This window comes from Mytilus galloprovincialis, chromosome 2 (assembly GCF_965363235.1).
Source record: "Mytilus galloprovincialis chromosome 2, xbMytGall1.hap1.1, whole genome shotgun sequence".
In the NCBI taxonomy this organism is placed as follows: domain Eukaryota; kingdom Metazoa; phylum Mollusca; class Bivalvia; order Mytilida; family Mytilidae; genus Mytilus; species Mytilus galloprovincialis.
In genome coordinates, this window is record NC_134839.1 from 69,267,968 (window position 1) to 69,294,140 (window position 26,173).

Sequence of the window (26,173 nt, forward strand, 5' to 3'; positions counted from 1 at the left end):
TTGCTTTTATATTCTCCTCTGCTTCCTGTATCATTGTGTTGTTTTCCCTTACTAGTTAAACTTCTTATTGTTTTCTATCAGAGCTTATTTTATTTGTTAATTATGAATATTGCTTCAACTTAAAAGTTTGGAAATGTTGACATCTATTTAATTAATGAGACCTAATTAATTCGATTGGGACGTTTTGTTTTCATTTTCTAAACGATTTCTTTTTCTAGTTGTACCAGCCAAAATTTGCAAAAGATATATTCAAGAACAATGACCAGATTTTGCATCTTTGAAAACTTAAACTGTGCATTTCAAGGTTGACATTTGATCATCTATGATTTTGTCGTTAGTCACTAAGAGGGTCGAACGTTACCAGAGGGACATTCAAACTTATAGATCAAAAGCAAACTGACAGCGAAATGGCGATAACAGAAAAGGACAAACAGACAAATAATAGTACACAAGACACAACATGGAAAACTAAAGACTAAGAAATACGAACCCGCCAAAAACTGTGATCTGAAACTGTCATTTTGATCTGAACAGCTCCTAAAATACTGCATATTGAATTATAAGGTCCTTTTTAGTTTTTAAAGCAATCTTCAGACTCACCCACAGCAGTGAATTCGGTACATTTCAGACATTTGGCTTGCAGTAAATTAGTTCTGAATTTATCGCAGTGGATAAGTCTGAAATTTGACTGAAAAGCTGAACATGACTGAACTATCTATTTGTCAGCCTGTTAAGAGCTGTTTAGATCTAAATTACCATTTCAGACTAATTTAATTTACTAGTAGTGATATCTTTTTGAAGATTTTTAGATAAAAAAAATATACTGTCCAGGACGTAATGTGCTATATCAATTAAAATAATGGCGTCCCGTTTAAACAATGTAAAAGAAAGAAATTAGTATCTTATTGTATGGTAAAGAATGCATTACTACATATGAAATATCGCAATCTTATCAAACAAGAAAAGATTAATCACCAATCATGAAATCTGTAACATTTAGCCTGAAAAGCTGTAACAACTTCAACAAGTCCGACTCTTACTCATCTTTTTATTGATATATCAGGAAAGAAAATTATAAAAAGGTAGTGGACCATATTGACAAATAAGAACTAGAGGTATATATTTTGCTTTCGATAATTAGCTATGTTTTATTTAAAGTTTTGACGTGCTAATACATACCCTTAACGATTAATCAATAGTAAAAGCTATCTTTCAATTAAAATTGTCCAGTGAGATGGTTAATGTATCAATATTTAAAATTTTTTAAGCGTTAACATCAGCTAATAGACTTCATATATGTATTTGCTTTCCACAGAGTAAACATGTACCATCCAATAATAGTCTGCTTCGTCGTAATATCTATTTGCGAATTAAAAGGTAAGAAAATCTTTAACTTCTCATTCATTTTGTATAATGATCATAAATATGATTTATATGAACTAGTAGGAAGCCTGTTGTTTAGTGGTTGTAGTTTTTTGGTGTTGTTCATAGGTGTTTCTCGTTTCTCGGGCTGTATAAACATTAGACCATTGGTTTTCCTGGTTGAATTGCTTAACACTTGTCATTTTGACGCCCTCTATAGATTGCTTTTCGTTGTCAAATTTTTATACATCGTGACTTGGATGAAGAGTTGTCTCATTGGCACTCATGCCACATCTTTTTTTTTTAAGTTTGTCAATATCATAATTCAACTTTTGGGTTTTTTTTGTATAGCAAGCAGTAGTAGCCTGTAATTCACTGGTTGTATTTTTTTTTTATTGTACATCATGTTTTTTCGTATACCGTTTTGTATGTACTTAGTAAATCATTCCGTATCTTTTTCGTTTGAATTTATTTCTCTTTTGTCGTTTCAACGCTTGTTATAGTTAACTTTATGGTTTGTTTTTGTCAAATGTTTTATTAACTTAATCCTCATTTGGCCTCTGGTAAAGAATGTCATTATTAATCCTACCACGTCTTCTTATTGTTTATTGTTTATCCGCAGAAATCCATTTTAAGTATTTTTGTGACACCATGCAGCCTACTCTTGGTTTTCCTAGGTTGTGTAACCGCATGGTAAATGCACACTCACTTTCATAAACATGTGTGATTTATAATTGAAAAGAGTAAATCAAAAGTTTGATGTAGAAAAAAAAATTACTTTAAAAATGTTCAGTATTACAATCCCTTCACAGTTATATTTTGATCTGAATATCTCCTTTAATTCTCAAGAGCCAAGTCATAAAAAAAAATCAATCTAGACAGGGTTATTTTCTAAAAGGGAGTAATTGATAAATCTGAGTAAATAGGGATTAATTAATGAGATGTGTTATTGAAGCAAATAAAAATTACACTTTTGATAAATTGTGTATGAGTAACAAGAATATCACTAGGTGTTGATAATTTTGTAGGAAAAGATTTATGTCTAGTGGAAGGAATGGTAATAATAAGATAGATTGGGGGCCTAAATGAAAAAAAAATTGGAGTTTTTAAATAGTTGTCAAAATATAATTTATATCATGTTTTTTTCAAAAACTTTCAAACTTCAGGTTTTGCAGATTTTGTATAGATTATATATGGAAAACCTAGTTTTGTATGATAAGAGAAAACTAAACCATAGACAATGGGGTCAACGTACTCATGTGTTGGTTATATTAATATGAAAAATTTTACGCATGCATTTGAAAATGTCTGTACCAAATCAGGAATATGAAAGTTTTGTCATTTGATTTTGCCATGTGGTTAGGGACTTTCCGATTGAATTTTCCTCGGAGTTCAGTATTTTTGTGATTTTACCTTTTACATACTACTCACTAAATTTGCACATTCCATTAGATTTAGGCCGATTCTTATCTGCTCTTTCAAACTTCTAGATTGAGGGGGACACCATGGCAATATTCACTAGTTAATTTTGGAAAGGAATTGCATATCCCATTGACATGTAAGATATGAGTTTGGTGGGAAACTTTTGTTAATCTATTTTATATTGTAGACCGCAATTCTTCGTGCTTTGAAAACATTTACAACATAACTTCCAATGGATAAATCTAATTATTAGTATACAAGCAAATCTAAATAAGTTTTATCACTACTAGGTTTTGTCTATGAACCGCTCCCTAAAACAAGTAGTGTTTTTGAACAGTTACTGATTGTATAATCCCAACGGATTCACAATTTACTTGAGTTATTTCGCGATAAAAGAACTGAATATTTTCGCTGATGCAATCTGCAATCCAAACCATGATTATTTTTTTTCTTTTATTTACTTTATAATTAAAAAGCTAAAATTGATTTAGTACATTTGTGATACCAAACAAATACTAATGATCATTATTCTTAAAAACAATTTACAGTGAAATACAATATCATAATTATATGACAAACAACTTAACTGTTAATCGTTAATTTGTTCTCATCTCTAATTGATTTTAGAAAATTCAAATGTTAAAATGGAAAACGTATAGAATATAAAATTCCTAAAGGGACATTAAATGGAGGATATTATAACATAATTCTTTACGGACAGTTATGAACACTTCTTTTAAAATTGTCTTACTTTTTTACACATTTAATGACAATGGTGAGTAAATTCAAACTCTAAGGTTATTGCATGAATATTGGTGAATATTGTTCCGAGTAGATATTTTTTATTGCACGAGGTTCTGATTTTAATATATATATATATATATATAAATTACAAGGGTTAATTTACACCAAAATCCATACAAAAACACTTTTATTGTAAATCTAAACAAATAAAAGAACATATATAAAAAAGTAGATGTGGTATGATTGCCAATGAGAAAACTTTTACAAGAGACCACATGACACAGAAATTAACACCTTTAGGTCACCGTGCGGCCTTCAACAATGAGCAAGCCCATACCGCATATGCAGCTATAAAAGGCCCCGAAATGACAATTTGTTTGTCACTGAAAACGCCATCAATTTGAAAATTTGTTTGAATTAGTGCAATGTAATATATTATGGCAAATTTAAAATTAAATATGTTCTGTGTTAAATATGTTTTTGCTATACATTATTCTTATGTTCAATGCATTCGAGATTGTCCAAAGTCATTTATATAACGGCCCATTTCAGATGTTTAAAATGTTCAGGTTATCTGAAATTTTGACTTGTTCCCTTTTCTGAGAATATAAATACATTTGTAAACATACATTTAATGGGTTTAAGAAATCAGTAATGAGTAGTGATATCTATAAAACACAAATGTTTGATTATATTTGCAGCGTAAATCACAACAAATTTCAGAATAATTTAGATGCTTCTTTTACCAGGTCGTTGATTTATACATACATTTATATGTTCAGAAGTGGAGTATATATACTTAAATAACTGTTTTTCCGGACCTAAGTTTGTTTTTAGGTGTCACACCACCAATTACTCCCTCCAATTTAGAACGTATATGACAGTAGGCCTACTCGGACAAAAAATAGTGCATTTGATGTCATTGTTTAGCTAAACTATTAACCAACAAATTGGCAGAAATGAAACTTTTGGTAAAAGAGAAATATATTAATATAAAAAAGAAGATGTGGTATGATTGCCAATGAGACAACTGTCCACAAGAGACCAAAATGACACAGACATTAACAACTATAGGTTACCGTACGGTCTTCAAAAATGAGCAACGCCCATACCGCATAGTCAGCTATAAAAGGCCCCGATATGACAATGTAAAACAATTCAAACGAGAAAACTAACGGCCTTATTTATATAAAAAAAATGAACGAAAAACAAATATTTAACACATAAACAAACGACAACCACCGAATTACAGGCTCCTAACTTGGGACAGGCACATACATAAATAATGTGGTGGGGTTAAACATGTTGGGATCCCAACCCTCCCCATAACCTGGGACAGTGGTATTACAGTACAACATATATATATATATAAGAAGACCATTTTGAGCTTAAATTAACTTGTTTATGAGTTTGCATTCAAAATTGAGGATAAATGCACTCCATAGTATACTAATTTAAGATTTCCAGAAAACCAGGGGTTATTTTCGGAAGACCTCTTCTTTCTTATATGATTTCAAACATCTGTTGAAAATTGGCATGTAGAAAGCTGATACATGTACAATTCATGATATACCTGGTTTCTATGAAGTTAAACTTAAGGTAAAATATTTAGAAAGCTGTGAAAATTGCAAAATTTGGTTGAACAGATAGGTCCTTTCAATTGGTGGTCTGACACCTATATATCTGTCTTGTTTTACTAACGTCATTCCGTCTTGCTGTTCAATATAGTTTCCTTCGACTGTTTTATTAATTGTTGATTTCTGGGCCTTTTATAGCTTACTATGCGGAAAGGGATGTGCTCATTGTTGAAGGTCTTTAGGTGAATTATAGTTGTTAATTCTGTGTCAGTTAATCTCTTGTGAAGAGTTGTCTCATTGGCAATTATACCACATCTTTGTTTTTTATATCAACATATATATCAGAATGAAAAATCGTGTACACAAGACACGCCACGCCGTTCGTCTACAAGAGACTAGTCAGTGGCTCTCGAATCTAAAAAGATAAAAGGACAAATAAAGTATTGAGTTTAAGAGAATTGGTGGTCCAAAATTCTGTAAGATTCAATCAAATACAGCTAAGGTAATATATTCTTGCGTATAAACTAGTATTTCGTGAAAAAGAGTTTTTTTTTATCACATTTCATCATAATTATGACCATATCAATGATAGTTCACATCAAAACACATATTCTGACTAGTCAGATTGTGATGGTGATAGCCTCGCAGAGTATACCTCCACTTTCAGTGGCATAACCCCACTACCTCAATTATTATTCGAATTAATCAACAATCAATAATTATTTGTGATTGTTATAAATTGAAAGAATGTTTATGCCTTTATACTAGTTTTTTATGGGATATGGGGTATGGGGTATATATTTTAATTGTGAGAACAATTGTGAAGTAAGAAGTTTAACAACCTGTTTATTTTAAGAAAGCTTACACCATAGGCTTTCATTTCAAACCACAAATGAATATGTTCTTTACTCTTGCATATGGTAGACCTTAATAAGTGTATTGTCTTATATTTATAGTACCTAATGTCGGTCAAATTGAATCTTTTTTCGTGACTCCGCATCCAACAATGCACATTGGAATCGAAATAACAGCTGTGCAAAGTTTCGTGCTTTAACAAAAAGTAATTATTTTTTCTCATATCCGCCGTAATATACATGATTGAGCTCAAAAATGCCAATGAATAACATATTTTGGTCGATTTCACAGTTAGTGCTTCTTCTGATTTATAATTGGTTATCTAGAACAAGTAAACGCATGTACTTAAGATGAAAGAAACAAAATCAAGAATTGAAATTGTTACTATAAGTCAGAAGAGCGTTAGCTACGGAGTAAAATAAGGTAAAAAATTGATAGATTATGGAGCTCCTTTTCCAGATATTTAAGTTAAAAAAAAAAGAAATCTACAATCTGGCTAAATTTTTGTACATTGGTAAACCACTCCTAATGAGCTATTACAGTATTATATGAAAAGAAAAATGGGTGTTATGGGGGGAAATAGTTTACCCTATATCGTAGGAAGAAAACCAAGGAGTCCGAATATCATTGGTAATCATACAACATCTCCTCAATTTGATTTTAAAGTCACATCGTGATTACACATAAATTGACAGTATTACTCTCATTGACATATTTTTAGAGAAACATTTTATTAGCATTAAGGTTGATAATCCGTTAAGAGTCTGAATTATATTTTGTTATTTTGAATGTATCAAGAACAATGTGATTTTTTTAGAATCAAGGTATTTTGTCTTTAAATCGGAAGCAATTACAAAGATGCTTTTCAGTGCCAGGTACCAAAAAACGATGCTGCAACGAAGGAAATTAATTTTGCAATCCGTAAATGGCTTGATTATCAAGAATTTAAGAATAAAAGAAAGTAGAAATTAGCATGCCGCAAATGTTGCATAGTCGATTAAGCAACATTACATGAAGGGAACATAATTGATAAATTTTTCAGTATTGGCTCTTCTTTATTTTGTGAAAATAAATAAAAGTATGTTCAGCGTTATTTAAAACACTCCTTACAATAATTCGATTTTACTAACAAATAATAAAGTGTTAGCAAGACCATAAAATTAGTTTTATAATCGATGATGAAAATATATTGTTTAAAGCATTGTACGGTTTTTTAAATTGCAGTTCCTGTTTTCAACAAATCGAGTTGAGCATATTAACCTTTTTCGTTTGCTTATTCAGTTGGAGTATAACATTTGAATTTTAAATATAGATTCACTTGATAGGAATACATATTTTGAAATTTGTTAAATAATTTAGTGTTTATGATATTGATTTGCATCGAACTTTGTCTTTTGACATTACAGCTAAAATCGATCTCCGATGTTAGTCGTATGTTATGTCTACATTCTTCACTCTTGAACAAAGCTATGATTTTTTAAATGCAAAACTACAGTCAAGATGCGTCATTTATAGACAAATAAGTGTCAGTGAACGTACATGTCAAAACAACCAGTCCCATCCTTTTGAACGTCACTAATCTGAATTATAAATGATTAAATTGGAAATTTTGCTTAAGATATTGTGTTCCAACCGGTTATTCAAAATAACCTGCTTACATTTGTCCGTTATATATTATTATGTCGAGCAATGGTGTATATTTTTTTAGTATCTGAACTTTTTTTCTTGGGCATGGCTGAGTAAAATTGAGTTTCAGGCAAACATTAGCTTAATATATATTAGAATAACTGCGACATTAATATTTAGACGGGATTCATGATTTGTATATAACTTTACGTTAACCTTTCCAGCTGCAAGTTCTTTTAAGGAGTAGGGGTTTATCTAAGTTTCACAATTATTTGTAAGGAAAAAATGAATAAACTCCAAAGATGTAACTCTAACTAAAGGAACAAGTTTTTTTCTTAAGTTATCCTACAACTAAGCCTTCCAGATGTTTTCCCTCTAATATAATCAAATTGTCCTTCTTACTTTAAGCGGTTTTTAACTCATCAGTTAATTTTGCTACTGAAAGACATTAATCGTACCTATATATATGATCGAAGTAGCAAGACGTGCTTATCAATCACGCAACAATATTTACAATTTTTCTCATTGTCAAGCTTCAATACCCCCAACTAGCTTTCTATATTTTAAAATTGCTGTAAATTTTGTTGGTTCAGAGCGTTATGTTTAGCAAATACGAGTACATCTTCTGTCATGAATAACACATTTTTCGTCAGGGGTAATTGTTTTGGTCGTTCTCCCACCCGTAACATATAACAAGGATGTCCGTGAAAAAAACGACTGTAATTTGTAAAGGATAACCGTAATTTATAAAGAATTGCCGTAACTTTTAAAGGATGACCGTCAATTTTAAGAATATCCGTATTTGTATTCAGATCTTTTTGCTGAGTTTGTCTCGGTTAGCGAATATAAATATGTCTAATCAATTTCTTTTTAACTATTTGCTGTATTTTGAATTCATAACAATGTTGTATACACAGAGAAACAAGTTGTCAGTAAGCTGCTGGAGTCTCTTATTGACAACATTTTTGTTGAATTTAGAGGTAGACCACTTTTTTAAATTGTCGGCATTCCTATGAGAATGATAACTGTGCCTCTCCATGCGGACTTCTTCTTCCTTTCGTAACGTTTGGAGTTGCTTTAGACACTTGTGAAAAACAAAAAGATCAAAGAACTCAGATCATTTAATTTCACATTCAGATATAAATTGATGATGTTCTTTCTTTTAACTATCCAAACTTCTCCGATTGGATTCCATTTATATTTCCTCCATTGCTAGAAATTAAAGAAACAACAAACACGGCTTTCTCTGTCTAATGTTTAGACTTTTACAACAAATTTGGCATAAGCGGTTATCTCAGTACAAGAATCTATAACAAACGAAACGATTTTAATTTTTGAAAATTATCAATTTCTCCCACCTTAGAAGCAATATACCAACTGCACCTACATGTGGAATTATCATTTCCCAATCCATTTGGTTTCCAAAAACGTATTGCATCTGCCACTCAGACTTTGTTAATCGTCACCAGTGTCTGAGAAGAAAGTTGATGAAGAAGGTGTATGCAAGAAAAAGTCTAGTATTTTTTTTTCTAAAAAAGGGAAGATACCAAGACCTTGTTGATAAATATGTATTCAAATATCATCTTCACAAATATTACACGATAGTATTGAAGTCTATATTCTAGGTACTGACGTTGTTTATCATCTCAATAACATTTTATATTATTTTTTTATTTGTCTTTGTTAATTATTGCTTTAAATGTCTATCCGATTTTTGGTAATATATACAAAAAGAAGATGTGGTATGATTGCCAATGAGACAACTATCCACAAAAGACCAAAATGACACAGACATTAACAACTATAGGTCACCGTACGGCCTTTAACAATGAGCAAAGCCCATACCGCATAGTCAGCTATAATAGGCCCTGATAAGACAATGTAAAACAATTCAAACGAGAAAACTAACGGCCTTATTTATGTAAAAAAAATGAACGAAAAATAAATATGTAACACATAAACAAACGACAACCACTAAATTACAGGCTCCTGACTTGGGACAGGCACATACATAAATAATGTGGCGGGGTTAAACATGTTAGCGGGATTCCAATTTCCATACCCATTTGACGTTGTTTGGTACTTCCACATGTGATAAGGTTACTTTTTGTATTCTTGTCTTTCATGTTTGATAATGTGCTATATAAGCCTTTATTTTCCTTTGTTGACATAGCTGTTGTTTTATAGTGATTAAGACTATTACCACAATGTTTACTGCTGTACCCCTATTTTTGACATGCTTACCTATTACAGTTTATTTGTCATAAGAGTAACATGATTAGGTAGCTATAAAACCAGGTTGTATCCACCATTTTTCTATATAATTAAATGACTATACCAATTCAGGAATATGATATTTGTTATCCATTCGTTTGATGTGTTTGAGCTTTTGATTTTGCTTTTTGGTTTGGAACTTTAAGTTTTTAATTTTCTTTGGAGTTCGTTATTTTTGTTCTTTCACTTTTTTTTTAAATACAGGAGCCTTTAATTCAGTGATTGTCATTTGTTGATCAGTTACATATTTGTTTTTCGGGTTTGTTTTTTGGGGGGGGAATTAATTAGGCCGTTAGTTTTCTCGTTTGAATTGTTTAACATTTGGCATTTTGAGGCCTTTTACAGCTGACTATGCAGTATGGGCTTTGCTCATTGTTGAAGGCTGTACGGTGACCGATAGTTGTAAATTTCTGTGTCATTTGGTCTCTTGTGGAGAGTTGTCTCATTGGCAATTATACCAAATCTTCTTTTTTTTATATTTAAATAACACACTTTTATTTAAGTGTAATTGATTCACGAGGGATTTATTATTTCAATGCGCGAAACTGTTTTATTTCAAAATCGATATGTATCATACCTGTTCGAATTAAAAATATAAAGATATAACGCAAACAATCCAATAAATGACAAATAATTAATGAAAGAAGAAATTAAAAGAATTCTCTTGAGCAAATTAAAAACTAAGCATTGGAACCTGAAAAGGCAGTAAAAACTATTATACTCTCGACACTGAAATGTTCTTTTGTGGCTTTCTGATGTAAAGATTAATAATTCATTGACATGTTGTAGTTACATGAACATTGCATTATAATTATTTAATGATTTTTGTTTTAAAACTTTTAGCCATTCGCAGTTACTTTAGTTACTAAAATAGTTTTCAATTAGTTAAAATATTAGCATTTTTTAAAAGGAAGACAATTACAGATTGCATGTGTACATGTAAAAAAGTATAAGCTCAAAGTACGAATGAAAACGACATACCTTTAAAGTTATATGAAACCTCAAATTAAAAAAAAATGATTCCTATGGATTTTTTTGTAACAAAATGGATAGTTTTCACTCTTTAACTTATGTACATATACTTTTGTCTGAAGAAAATTCTTTAATTTGTCCACATTTAGAAGAAGTTTACTTTTTTTAATTGCTTGAAGGATGCAATTCGCCGACATATTTTCCGTATGCTTAGTCACCTTAGCGTGACCGTTTTCGTACAAATGCGGTGATTGCAATACGCATGGATCTGTCACTAACTCAACTTTCATCTGATAGGACTTGTTAAACGTGTGCTCAATATCCACGCTTCTTTGTTGATGTTTACTATAAGATGACAATCGGTAAATTTCGGTTTAAAACACGACAAGTAATGAGCTGCCATATTTTCACATCATAACAAGCAGAGAGAGAAAAAAAATGATATGCTGGAAAAGATGGGTGACACACACCAAAGTGGCTTTCAAACTCAATGGTCCAAAAGAAATTGACAACGACCTGGCAAATTTAAGTCAATAACATGGATAATTTTAAAAATAAAGACAGTTTGTTAATTTCTAAAATAATTAAGCTCGAGTCGTAAAATATATTAAGAAACGGCTGCAAAGAAAGTGTAAATCAATCTGAAAAAGAAAGACACATATTAAAGAGCTATATGCCTTTAATGAAAAAATGATAATATAATTCACAAAGTCATGTTTAGTAAAAACAAAAATGAATATAAAAATTCAAATAAAAAAAAGACGGACGATTCCAAAGGAAGGATAAAAGATTATAAAGCGAAGAGAAAGCGACAAAACCATTGCAAACAAGTGAAACTGTGAGCTACTGCTCACTGATGATACCCCGCCGAAATATTTAGGTAAACAGGGCGTTCTTAAGTAGTGACTCTGGAAACGCATCAAACGGTAAAGCTGCCTTATATAAACCCTGAAAACAAATTTCAGGATTCTTTGTATTGTAGTTCCTGAGGAAAATGTGACGAATATTTTTATGTGACGAACTAACTGACGGATGGACTGACGGATGGACAGACAGAGGTAAAACAGTATAAACCCACTTTTATACAGGGGTATAATAAACGAAAAGCTAAGGCAACGAACAACAGTCTACAAAGCACAGATAAGTTAAACAAAAAAACTAAAAGTGTCAGAAATTAATAACCTGCATTGTAAGAAAAATAAACAGCTGCGCCATGAGCGCATGATACGCCCGACGTCTTGTGTGGAAGTTTTATGCAATAATCATAAATAGTTTCTGAGAAAGTTTTAAGCAATTACCATTTATTGCTTTTGAGACACGGCGGGACATGTGAAACACCCCCCCCCCCCACCCCACCCTGTTCACTAAAATAAAATTTTGAATCAAACCAAAAAGGATACAGATCTTTAGAGTAATATAACAAAGAAGTCTGTACAGTTTCAAGCAATAATCATAAATTGTTTTTGAGATACGGCGCAAAATGTAAAAAAAAAACTCCCCTTTCTTACAAAATACTCAATAACTCAAAAATAAAATTTTGAGTCATCACCAAAAAGTATACAGATCTTTAGATTAATATAAAAAAGAAGTGTGTAAAGTTTTAAGCAATAATCATAAATCGTTTTTGAGATACAGCACGACATGTAAAAAGCCCCTCCCCCTTTTTTACAAAATACTCAATAACTCAAAAATGAAATGTTGAATCATCACCAAAAAGTATACAGATATTAAGATTAATATAACTAAGAAGTGTGTAAAGTTTTAAGCAATAATCAAGAATCGTTTTTGAGATACAGTGCGACATGTGAAAAAAAACACCCCCCTGTTTTAGTTACAAAGTGCCGTAACTCTAAAAGTTTAAATCTTATTTTCACCAAAAAGTATACAGATTATTCGACCATCATAAAGAACAACTATATTAAGTTTCATGAAATTTAGATAAGTCGTTCTCAAGTTACGGTGCGACATGTTTACGCCGGACATGCAGACGGACGGACAGACAGACGGACGGACGGACGGACGGACGGACGGACGCACACCGGACATTTGTATACCATAATAAGTCCCGTCAAAATTTTGACCGGCGTATAAAAAAATGTAAATTAATGACTTATGTAGTGGTCCGTTAATAGGGTAATTTTGTACATATAATTTATTGTTTTTCAAGTCATTGATGTTTTTTTTTCCGTTTGCATTAATATTGTTTTACATTTTGTCATGACATGCCCTTAATAGCAAACTGTGATGTAAAGGTTATACGCATATTAAAATATCATATGGAGACACTACAAACAAGTCAAAGTCTGAAATGGCCTATATTTGTACTTATTTTTACTCGACCAGTGTAAATTAGTCTGATATTACTCAACTGTAGTCAGAACCATACATTACAGTCTAAACTTGTACTCGACCTTTACTAGTACTCAACCATTTTATACGTGTCTGAACCATGCTCGACATAGTATTAATCATGCCCGACCTAGTCTGAACCATATTCAATTTAGTCTGAACCATACTCGACCAAGTCTTAATCCACCTAGACCTATTTTGTGTATCTATCTATTGTATTTCATCAATTTAGAAACTGTTTATGTATTTTTGTCCATCTGATGAGTTAAGCCCTTTTCAACTAATTTTTATAGTTCGTTCTTATGTTGTACTGTTATACTACTGTCCCAGGTTAGAGGGAGGGTTGGGATCCCGCTAACATGTTTAACCCCGCCACATTATTTATGTATGTGCCTGTCCCAAGTCAGGAGCCTGTAATTCAGTGGTTGTCGTTTGTTTATGTGTTACATATTTGTTTTTCGTTCATTTGTTTTACATAAATAAGGCCGTTAGTTTTCTCGTTTGAATTGTTTTACATTGTCTTATCGGGGCATTTTATAGCTGACTATGCGGTATGGGCTTTGCTCATTGTTGAAGGCCGTACGGTTACCTATAGTTGTTAATGTCTGTGTCATTTTGGTCTTTTGTGGATAGTTGTCTCATTGGCAATCATACCACATCTTCGTTTTTATATTGAACAACAGCTTTTTTCCATGGTGTCTAGTTTAGTTATTAATGCAGTTTATTTTATTAAAAAACAATGTATAATATAAAAAAGTATATAAAGCAACTTAATAAATTTTAAAAATAACACCTTAGCTTTGATAAACTAAGAATTTTGATCTAATCATGAAAAAAAAAATGCCATAGAAATTCTTGATAACCTTTAAAAAAAAAGAAATGTGTTCCAAAATTACATTAAAAAAATATTTCAATTAAATCTAAATATTTTTTGTAAAAATTAGAGACATGACATATAAGAAGCACTTTCATAAGCTTAATTACCTCAGTGCATGTGTGTTTTACAGGTGAAAAGAAAGCCCTTATTTTCTTAAACTCGTGTATTCAAACAATACAACGTCAATGCGAATATAAATTTAACTCTTCAAATGCAGTGACACTCATATTAACATTACACAGAAGAGTAAAAACGATTCAAAACATTATGTGTATGCATTCTTTGGTGCACTAATGTTTTATATTTGCGTTAGGTTGTTATCCCTTAATAAAACTGCTGACTATCACAAAGATCAGAACCATCATTTGTTTTCAACACTTACTTAGTTTAAACAATATCACCCCGTATTTGAAACCCCGATACAAATGAATCCGGACGTTGACGCGTTTGAAGCGATAATCAAGACAACATTTGGAATGACAACGATTTCAAATGCCTCTCTAGAACTTATTTGAGTATATATAAATATGTCAATGTGCATGTTAGTTTATTTATTCAATTATACAGTTGTTGTCAGTTTTAGATATTTCATAGAACGTTTGATAAAACTGCTACATGCAAAACGCACAGACATGGTGCAATTTCGTACGTTTTATGAGCTAAACAATGCTGAATATCTTTTCGTGCATACTTTTTTGCGTATTAATACTTTAAGCAATAATAAATAACTATACGTTGAATAACTACGTGCCTTCAAATGTTCCCTAGAATTTAGAATAAACGCAATATCATACCAAATAATTTTTCTCTTACTGTATTGTTCGTTCCACCAAATGTGTCGCGTTCGTTGTGCGTTTTTAAATAATCACTGTACAGTTCGTTGACAAAAACCGTCACAAATCACTTTCTTGTCAAGATATTCGAGATGGTGTCGTCGACCCTTTTTCTGTATTTTATTGTAAATGTTTATCTGTTAACTTAGTCAAAGTAGTTGAACTTAAAATATCAGTCATCCAAAGCCAAAATTGCAATGTTTAACCACCGTACATCTGATAGGAATGTTTCTATTGAAAATTGGGACTTTCAACGTTATTCCAGATGAAATTAACAGTTAATAAATATATTCCAGAGGAAATAAAGTTTCAAGAAGTATAATATAGTCAATAAAACTTTAATGACTTACTTTTCACAATTACTCTTCCAAATGCCGATGTTGGTTCAAATTCGCCTAGACGAAAGCAGACATAGGAGCTCGTTAAATTTACTGTGTCGAATGCCTTAGATGGCATTCCAACTGCTTTATTTTTTTATCTATTTTTTTTTTTTACATACAAAGCTTTGTAGATGTTGTGTGATGGCCAGTGAGACAACTTTCCACCAAAGTTTAAATGAAGTATGTGTATAAAGCAATTATTATAGTCCAATGTACAACATTTAACAATGAGGAAAACCTATACCATATAGTCGGCTAAAAAAGGCCCCGATATAAAAAAAAATCTATATAACCAATGTACTACAGGCTCCTGACGTTGGACCGAATCACAAAAAAAAAATGCGGCGGCGGGATTAAACAACCCCCAACCCTCTCCTTAATCTGGGTCACTGGTGTTACAGCACAACATGATAAAGAAAAAAAAACTACAGTTGCAATTGGCTCAACTCAAAATGTCGGTACAAGGCACAAAAACCATATACATAAAATATCGAAAAAGGAGTAATTGTAGTAACTGATATTTATTTCAAAGCGAATTGTACTTAAGAGGTAAATCATGTATCTAAAGTATAATTAGCCAGTATATATATCCAACGGTTTTAGGTAAAGACGTAATAAACGTATGAACTTTTGCAATGCCAAATATAAGTTACAGATTTAACAGGTACAGCAAAACTTTCTACATTGTAGCCAAATTTTATTTATTTTTTTTATGAAAGAATTTGGTTAAGGGTGACTGGGAAATATACTATTAGGTATGGTCACTTTGGTCTTTTTCCGACCGACAGTAAAACCTGACCGACGTTGGCCACCCGTTTAGTTGCGAGGGATGTAAATGTACACAGTCACGTCTAGTCCGAATGGGAATATAAGATCCGATGTCTCGTGTAGAGAGAGCACTACACTGTACAAACCCTTGCAAAACCTTTATAAGAGGTCCATAAATGGCCTGTTGAAAAGCAACATTTGTGTCCTTATTCAATATACCTCATTTTATCCAGTGACAGTACATTTTTTTATTGATAACTATTAAGACATGAAAGAAGAATCAAAGCAAATGTCTAAGGTTGAGTTGATGATTGATGCTTTTTACTGCCGTCCTTGACAGGACCATTCCCGATTAAAATTTGACAAATGTCTGATCAAGATCCTGTAAATCGTGGATGGAAATTCAAACTTTAATTAAAATTTAAAATTTGTGTAAACAAATTTTTCTTAATCACGACAACAATCAGATATTATTCAGGAAGCGTCGATATTCAACCGTTTCCAAGCGAATTTGTCCCGATAATTCAGTTCTCAATCCGATTCTAATCCGATTTGTATCTTTCGCATGGTAAAATTCGACCGAGTCTGTCACGACTGCGTCCAGATTATACCGAATGTAATCCGACAGAGTTCAGACAGTGACCAAACAGTGAACTGACGCTGACGGAAGTTATCCGTTAGAAAATTGTCGTCATATTCGGGATAATCAGGTACTGTCGGAACGTAATCCTATCATGGTCCACTCTATTGCATTGCAAACGGCTTTGTCTGGTCTCAGTCGTATTGCTTTCTGTAATTGTCGGGACTCTGACATGGGTATCATTGATGAATTTCGTATTAATAACGGGACTGTTCCGGAACGGTTTCGACAAAGAGGGTTAGCAATCTGGACTCAATCGGCAGAAAAACAGCAAAGAAAAATTTCTCCAGATCATTCCCGTTCCACAGAACACCGTCCAGAAAACACAGAACCTTGTTAGGATTTTGATCCGATACAGCAGAATCTGTCACGACATAGTCACGATTGTAATCCGACTTGACAAAATCGGCTGAGTTTCCCTGAATGTTACGGGACGCACCTAACTGTCGGGGTGCTTCGCCGAACTACCAGGACCCTTCCCGACCCGTAGGAATCTGATTCGAATCTGTTACGAATTTAAAAGACTGAGTTTAGACAATGTCTTATCGCTGTCTGATCTCAAACGGGAGCAATAATCGGCAATGTGTGAACGCCGCATTATGCCTTAAAAATTAAAAAAAAAAACATAATTGAAGAAAGCAAACAAGTTAATAGCAAGAATTATCTCTTCATCTTTATACCTTCACATTAAAAAAACTGTATTACTATTGAAGGCTTTAAGTTACATGTTCATTGTATACACATATTCTTTAGCCTTAATGTAACTGTATTGTAATCTATGACCCCTATGGTCTCGCCTCTGAGATTCAAACCTAAAGCCTATAATCCATTTATTGTTTTTGATTGCTGTCTATATAAAAAAAGAAGATGTGGTATCGAGACAACTGTTCGCAAGAGACCAAACGACACAAAAATGAACAACTATAGGTCACCGTATGGCCTTCAACAATGAACAAAGTCCATACCGCATAGTCAGCTCTTAAACACACCGAAATGTCAAATGTAAACTAACGGCCTATTTTACGCACAAAATAGTGAACAAAAAAAAATTATAACCACTGACTTACACGCTCCTGACTTTGGACAGGCAGATACAGAATATGGCGTGATTAAACACGTTAGCGGGCACCCAACCCACGCCCTAACCGTACATTGAATGTCGTATGGTAAACACTTTTAAAAATGCCATCAAATTAGAAATCGGACGTGTATATATGTATGCTTAGTCATATTTGCATCTGTTAAGTTGTATTTTCCTACCAATTTACACTTTCGTATACATAAGGATTGTTTTTACATGAACAAAATACCTCAAAGATCGTTTCAACAATACAACGGATATTATGGGTTGCTGTCTGCATGTTATGGTTGTAAATTATTTTTTTCAAACATGCATATTGGTTATAATCATATCAAAGCATAATTTAATACATGCAAAACTCATTGAGAAACGCAATATTGTGTCAACGAAGCGTACAGTATAAAAAGATGTAATGACAACGAAGCGTACACAACATGAAAATAAAGACACTTTAAAACGTGTACTTTTGTGTTTCTAGATACAACATAAACATACGATCTTTATAAGTCTGTTAATTTTAAACTATGACATTTTCAAAAATGTATGTTTTAAAAACTATGAGATACGAGAAACATTAAGTTTTGAATATTTAAAAATACCAAGCACGTTTTATCATTGATATCGTCGTGCGTTTTTTGATGTTTGTATATAAAAATGTCACATATTTCAAAAACCTTTTAGTAACTAATGAGTATTATGGGAAAGAATATATTGGAGCAAAATATCCGAAGAATAGATATTGGATTTTCTTTAAAAGTATGAATTTCTAACTGTCCGAACTCACGGTGTGTTTGATTCGAACGCGTCAACGTCCGGTTTCATCTGTATCGGGGTTATACGGGGATTATATTTCAAAAGTGCACAACAAATACAATTATACAATATACATACTGGGATTCGGAAACAAGAAAAACTTATATAAATCCGTTTCCATTACTTGCACTTACTTACCTCAATTCAACCAAAGTATCGGAATTATTGCTACATGTATATGAACAGTAAAATACAATTAATATGTATATTTATATGCATACTTACATTCTGGAGAATATATGCATGTCCAAGATCATTTAAATAAATAAAATGAACAATATATAAGGTTAAGGATTAATCACTTTGTGCACTTTACATAATAAATGTAGCATGTAGAATGTAGTTAAAATAAAAAGACTTATGACTAATTAAGCATAGTAAAAACTTACTATAATCATAGCTGTTCTGTCCTAAAGGGAATTATATGTATGGAACATAAATATGAATCTAAAATCATTAAAATGTTTCCTAATTTCGTATAGATGTATACTGATTTCGACTTTGTCCTGCACAGCTACTTTTGCATAAATACTATTTTTATACCAAAAATATGTAGTACCCGAAATCTACTTTTAATATTCAGTACTATTTTTTTACTTTAGAATTATTGTAATATTTAGGTACCTGTATTTTATAGAACATGATTTGTATTTGAAATTTAAGTACTACAGATTTTTGGTTGCACGGTTACATTTTCAGCATTTTGAAAGTTTGTCATTTTCAAATCTCATAAAGTTATGATGTTCAAACATGGAATTCTGTGCTCATTGTTGGTATTATTTTTATACCAATATTTTAAGTACAAATCAAGTACTAGAAAATACAAGTACCCAAATATTACAATAATTCTAAGTAAAGAAATAGTACTAAATATTAAAAGTAAATTTCCAGTACTACAGATTTTAAGTACAGAAATAGTACTTATGCAAAGTAGCTGTGTAAATCTATTTAATGGATATCAGTTTTCTCAATTGAAAACCTTGTACTTTGCAAGTTTCCAGTATATTATATTCTATTTGTTAGTTTACACATATTTATTTATAGTGGATTGGGAAACAAGTGATTGAAAATTATTTGTTTACAATATTGTTACTGGAACATGCAACTTTCAAAAGTACATTGTACTAGTTGTTATTCCTATTATATTCATCGTTTGTACTTTTTCCTTGTAGTATCATCGCTTTTCTGGAAAGAAATCTTCAAAGCCAAAAATCAGACTGGTATGAAAGTTTTTGATTTTTGGAGAATGAAAAATTTACACTGTGGATTTCATGACACAAATAACCTCTACAGACATGACTATATTGACAGAATTAACAAGACTTGTATTAAAGAAGTAAGTATCTATAGAGATAAGATGTGGTATGAGTACCAATGAGACAACTCTTCAAGTAACAATTTATAAAAGTAAATACAGTATATACATACATTAAAACATAATCTGACTATAAATATGCGGACATAATAATGTAATGTTACAGTGTCGTTAATTAACAACAAAAGAATGCTACATGAAGGAGGATAATAGATATGTTGCATACTGTTATCTATGAATTTCAAATGTATGGAAAATTTGATATATATTGCAGGTCTGTTTGAATTTAGATGTATATTTCGTTGTATCTCAACGATATCATTTGCGTGTTACAATTAAATGAAAAGTTGATGTAAATAACCTTACGACACACTTAAGTAGAATACTACTGCCTTCAATGACAACGCATCCGTTTTGAATTTTCCTCGGAATTCGGTATTTGTGTGATTTTTCTTTTTTTTTTCATAATATGTAGCAATACAAGAATAACGTTATAATAATACAAATAATCAATGTTTATATTATACCTCAGTTATCTTTTTCTGTTTAAAATAAGAACACAATATTTTTACTATTTTTTTCAAATTGCAAGCGTTTAACTATTTAACGGGTCAATAGTTTCCAACTATTGGACCTCGATGAATCTATTTGACCACGAACGTCATTATATTTCGCGGAATTTCCAATGCAGCTACGTGATTGGGGGCTTTTGAAAATACTGCTGAAGTAACGACGTCGCGGTTTACCTATTTATGTAGGTTTGACGTCAGTGTAGGACGTATTCTTAGCATTTCCGAATATTTATGAAGTAAACGTTAAACAATATGTTGGATTTCACACTTTTTTTATATAACAATAATGTACTTCCCCCGCTATTTATTGTCTGTTGTCTTCTTCGATATAATAAAACGCTTACTTACTGGATATTCGTGAAAAAGTAAATTTATTGACCACTCGGATACAACTATTGCCCTCGCCTACGCCTGGTGGCAATAGTTGCACCTCGGGGACAATAAATTTACTGATTCACTCATACCAAGTCAAAAAGTATACACTATAAAGAGAGAAAACTACAGACAGTCAATACATATCGAATCGCATTTATCTGAATTTTATCTGAAGACGATATAGCAAAAAAATTGAAAAGCCTTAAGATTTTTTTCAACGATATTGATAAAACATAAGCTATGCAAACAAATTGAAATGATATAGTATTGACAGATATTTCGACTAATAAATGTTCCTTAATCTTTCTTTCATGATCTACAACTATAGGGTCATCGGTAGCCAATTTGTCTAAGTAGTCAAACTACTGTATCCAACTATCCTATCAACACTGAGATTTTGAGTTTGTATCAAGCACGGGAAAGTTGTAACCGACTGCAATCTCAATTGACTACTATTGTCAATATTCAAGATCGTGCAGCTCTTACTATCTTTGGATTTCAAATGTTTGGCTTTGAGCGGTAAATCCAGAAAAATGCTTCGGACACAAGAAATTATTAAACGTGTTGTTTTCATTTTTTTTTTACAAGAGATGACCAGGATATTGACGAATGAACAAATCTCGAACATATCTTGAAGTAGGAACGTAATAGAAGCAGTAATTATTGTTAAACAAATATAAAGAAACGCATAAAATATACCGATTTTAAACGGATTTTATGATATAAATGAAAGACGTTTCAAATATTCCACTGATACATAATTATCTAACGATACAATGATGTTATTAGTGTTGAAAGCATGAAGACTTGAACATCACACGTATTATTATTCGAATACTAGTATATTAACGACTTTCGCAATGCTATTAGTAAAACAAATATTTGTAGGATTTTGTTGATTAGAAACAATTATAAAATTATAATTACTAAATTATTGTTGTCGGATCGTATATTTCCTTTACTGAACATTTTTCATTGGATATTCAAGTTTTAACCCGCCACCGCCAAGGGTGACTGGGGCATAAAAATATGGTCATATCAGGACTTCTGATCCGGGTGGAAACCTTTAAGTTGAGCGTCCGTTTGGCAGTGCAGGATGTACAAGAACGCAGCCAAACCCTGTCATAATATCATGACGTTTAATCCAATGCCTCGTGTAATGCTCTTTGCACGGTAAGAACCCTTGTATCAATTATATGATGGGTCCGTATACATAGGTAGCTTGTAACAAGGGTATATTTATTGCGAACCCTATGATAGTTTTCCATTTATTCACCTGCAAGTTACCTGTCGATTTAAACTTTTGGAAGTTCTATTGTCCTATCTAACAAATACAACAGGTATTGTTCTCTGTGTAGTTTATTCACTGGGACCTTTAAATTTCTTCCAAGAGAAATATATCACTCATTGATTAATTTACCTGAACAAAAAATCGAACTGTCAATGATGAAAAAATACTTATACCAATACTAAGTAAGGACTCACAAAACTGCATGTGGTGTTGTATTTATTCAATACCAATAACTTGTTTTTAATGTGTTCAATATTATTGCGAACCCTATCATAGTTTTCCATAGATTCACCTGCAAGTTACCTGTCCATTTAAACTTTTGTAAGTTCTATTATCCCATTGAACAAATACAACAGGTATTGTTCTCTGTTTAGTTTATTTGATGGGACCTTTAAATTTCTTCCAAGAGAAATCTATCACTCATTGATTAATTTGCCTGACCAAAAAAATATCTTCTTTGTTCACTGAAATACATGTATAAACTCACATAAACTGCATGTGATACAGTATTTATTCAATATCAATAATATATTTTCAATCTGTTAAATATAAGCACTGATTTAATTATAAAAAGTTTATTTCTGATTTTTTTTTTAACTACTGCATGCATTTATGTTTTAAAGAATTTGCATGTTTTTTGCGGTTGTTCAGTTATAAAGAATACATTTATGAAGACCTTTATCTAAACATTATCATTTCAAGTTTTTACTTGTGAACAGACTAAAAAAAAGCAAATTTTAATAGGTAAAATGTTGAAATTTGATCAGAAATCAACTTTCAATTTTTAAATCAGTGTTTATATCAAACAAATTGAAAATGTGTTTTTGATTGAATAAATACAACATCACATGCAGTTTCATAATTACTTATTTGTACATGTATTTCCATCATTGACAGTTCAATTTTTTGTTCAGGTAAATTAATCAGTGAGTGATAGATTTCTCTTGCAAGAAATTTAAAGGTCCCATTGAATAAACTAAACAGAGAACAATAGCTGTTGTATTTGTTAGATGGGACAATAGGACTTACAAAAGTTTAAATGGACAGGTAACTTGCAGGTGAATCTGTGGAAAACTATGATAGGATTCGCAATAATTCCGTATCCAATATACTATCGTTTACCAATGGCATTCTAAATTGACACGACCTAAATGTATATATTGCTATTGTTTTCTCGTTCTATTCATGCATGAACTATTAGCCACTAGAAGTTAAGCAACTACCAGCTAATAAACTTATCAATCAAGTTTAAAACAAAGAAATATGTCAGTTTAAAAAAAACCATAAAGTAGTTTGAACCAGTTAAGAATAATGATTTCTGGTTGTTTTTTTTTTTTATCAAATGTGTCAACCTCTGAGGATTGCAAAACTTCTCAAGTGGTAAAAAAAACACTAGTGAAAGGAGTAAATAACGTTTAAACGGGATTAAAAAATACACAAGGGGTGTATTAATAAACATACGAAGAAAACTTACGACTATATAGTATTTTTACGGAAATTTTATCCTGTCCAGTATGTACATAATCATTGCTTCTCTTCAAGTTGATCTCACAGACAAATGCATGTAATATGAACGATAATAAATATTGTTTAGATGATGGTATGTCAACCCGTGTTTATTAAGAATGTTAATAATCATATTGACTTTCCCTTTTTGCTCAGCTGACGTGGGGAAAAGGATAGTTATATCCCTCCAATAATAAACATTTGTGGTCCCACATGTCTTTTTTATTAACTTTTGGAATGTAGATAACAATTTTGGCTAGTTATATACTTATTGATAAAGTGTAAAAAATAGATAACAAGCTAAGAAATCACTGGAAAATAACTTATTTTGTACCAAAAACTTAAGCTTATGTCCCAAAAAATTCGATTATCGCATGAGTACAGAACAAGCCACAGTAGTTGGAAACATTTCACAAAAAAACGTTGCCGTAAGTATGTTCAAATCAAGATGATATTATCCTTTAGGATCAATCATTCAACTTCAAAGAGGGGTGGGGGGCTAAAAAATTTCTGCGCGAACATTATATTCTTAGTTTTTCGACGCTATCAATCTATTTTTTTCAAATTCTTTAACCAGAATGCAACTCATCTTACGTGGGTTTTTACACCTTCTGCAGAAAGGAAAAAAATGCCCATCCAAATCAGAAAAAGATTTTATCTTTCTGAAACACAAAATGCATTTTACAATTATATATATATTGATGCCAGGCCTTAAAACTTTCAAACTGGACAGGTAAGTCTGTACTCAGAGTAGTTTTTGTTGTGTAAATACCATTTTGTCCGTTTGTTATGATGAACCTTTAAAATCATCAATTCAATGTGAGGAGTTAGCTACAGAGAAATATTGTCATGACATGAAATATTTCTTGTAGTTTAATTGCAGACGATGCGAATATCTTTACATAAGTGTATATGTTACATTTATCCTTTATATGTACTATGTATAAACAATAGCTCCTGTTTCGTACGATTCGTCAAGTTACGTCTTTGTACAGTCGTTCATCAATATTCTGGTGCAGAACGTTGATGAACCAGGGATCTGTCAAAGAACGTCGGATGGGATAACACCTTGTTGCTACATATTCCGTATGAACTTCACAAATAATTCACTATGGTCTTGAAGTATAGATTCTGCGTTCTGATGTTGTTTATCATCTTAATAACGTATTATTGTTCTTATAATTTTTGTTTTCTTGTCTTTCATATTTGCTAATGCTTTGTCTATATGCCCTTTTGTGTTTCTTGGATACATAATGATATGGCTCTTTTTAGAAGAAATTCACAACAAGCGTATAGTTATGCGGCAAGCGACAAGGGACACTTCTGATTTAGATTCTGCAGAGGATATACATAAAAGATCTATAGTATAAGAATAAGAATACTTTATTAATCCAATTATGGACCCTTGCAGGTTTCAAATTTCATACAATGATTACAATGAATTGTGTTATAACAATGAAATAATAAAATGAAATACATCACAATAGAACACTGAACAGATATTGCATGCACATGGAAGAGAAAGTAATATGGGAGACTTAAACAGATATGGTGTTTTGAGCTGCATAAAAATGAAATGCAGCCCCAACGGATTAGATATAAGGGTATTTTTCTCCCATGTACACACAGCAACCAATTACTAGATATTTATGTATATAATTTTTTTTTTTTTATAATTGCAAGAATATGATAAGCACCTTAGAGATTTGACTGCAGTTTATTAATGCATATATAAGCATTTACATATTAATAGATGAAATATGCATACACATAGATAGAGAAATGTGTATTTAAATTTAATTTTTTGAATTTAAAATATATATATATATGGATAAACTAAAAGAGATTTAGCCATTTACAGAAATTGTGGATCTCAATTCAAAACTCTGGATAAGAAAAATACTTAACTTTTAAAGTATATGTTTATCTTCAGTGGACATTAACAATAAAAATTTTGATTTGCAGTCTAAGTTATTAAAATTTAGACAGTGCGCATGAGCTTGTGCAAACAATGATTCCCGACATCTATTATACAATGGACAGTTTATTAAACAATGGAACTCATCTTCTATATCATTATGAGAACAAAAAGTCTTCTGTGACCTTTCAATAGGTTCTTATGTCGCTCTTTTTCTACTCGTAATTGGTGGGCACTTATGCGAAATTTACATAATATTTGTCTTGATTGAAAACTTTGAATATCAAGATATTTTTCCATTTGGAAATTACTTTTATGAGAAAAATATATATTTTGCTTTCCAGTAACATTATCTTTATCATTGAACCATGCTTTTAAAAATAATGTCTTTAACTTTTTCATAATAAGTTGTTTTAATCTATTAATTGAATAATCAAAACAATATGTTTCTTTCAATTCAAGCTTTTGTAAAATAAATTTAACAGAGGAATACCATGTCATAGTGTTATTTTCATGCATATTTTTGTTACATAAAAACGCTTCTTTCAATAAATTTGAGTTACAATGATGTTATCTATGCAGATAGCTTATCATAGATATAACAGTATTAAAATATATAGGAA

General features: G+C 31.5%; 1 protein-coding gene across 2 annotated transcripts in view; it reads left to right on the forward strand.

Moving 5' to 3' along the window:
• Positions 1-1,236: 1,236 nt before the first annotated feature.
• Positions 1,237-26,173, forward strand: part of LOC143062383 (uncharacterized) — a 36,019-nt gene continuing 11,082 nt past the window's right edge. Inside the window, exons 1-2 of one of the 2 annotated variants that reach the window (XM_076234094.1) lie at positions 1,237-1,377; positions 19,746-19,909. In XM_076234094.1, coding sequence (XP_076090209.1) covers positions 1,323-1,377; positions 19,746-19,909 — 219 coding nt within the window. In that variant the 5' untranslated portion in view covers positions 1,237-1,322. Of the gene's footprint in view, positions 1,378-3,433; positions 3,560-19,745; positions 19,910-26,173 lie in introns of those variants that run through there. The other variant, XM_076234095.1, reaches the window with a different exon arrangement.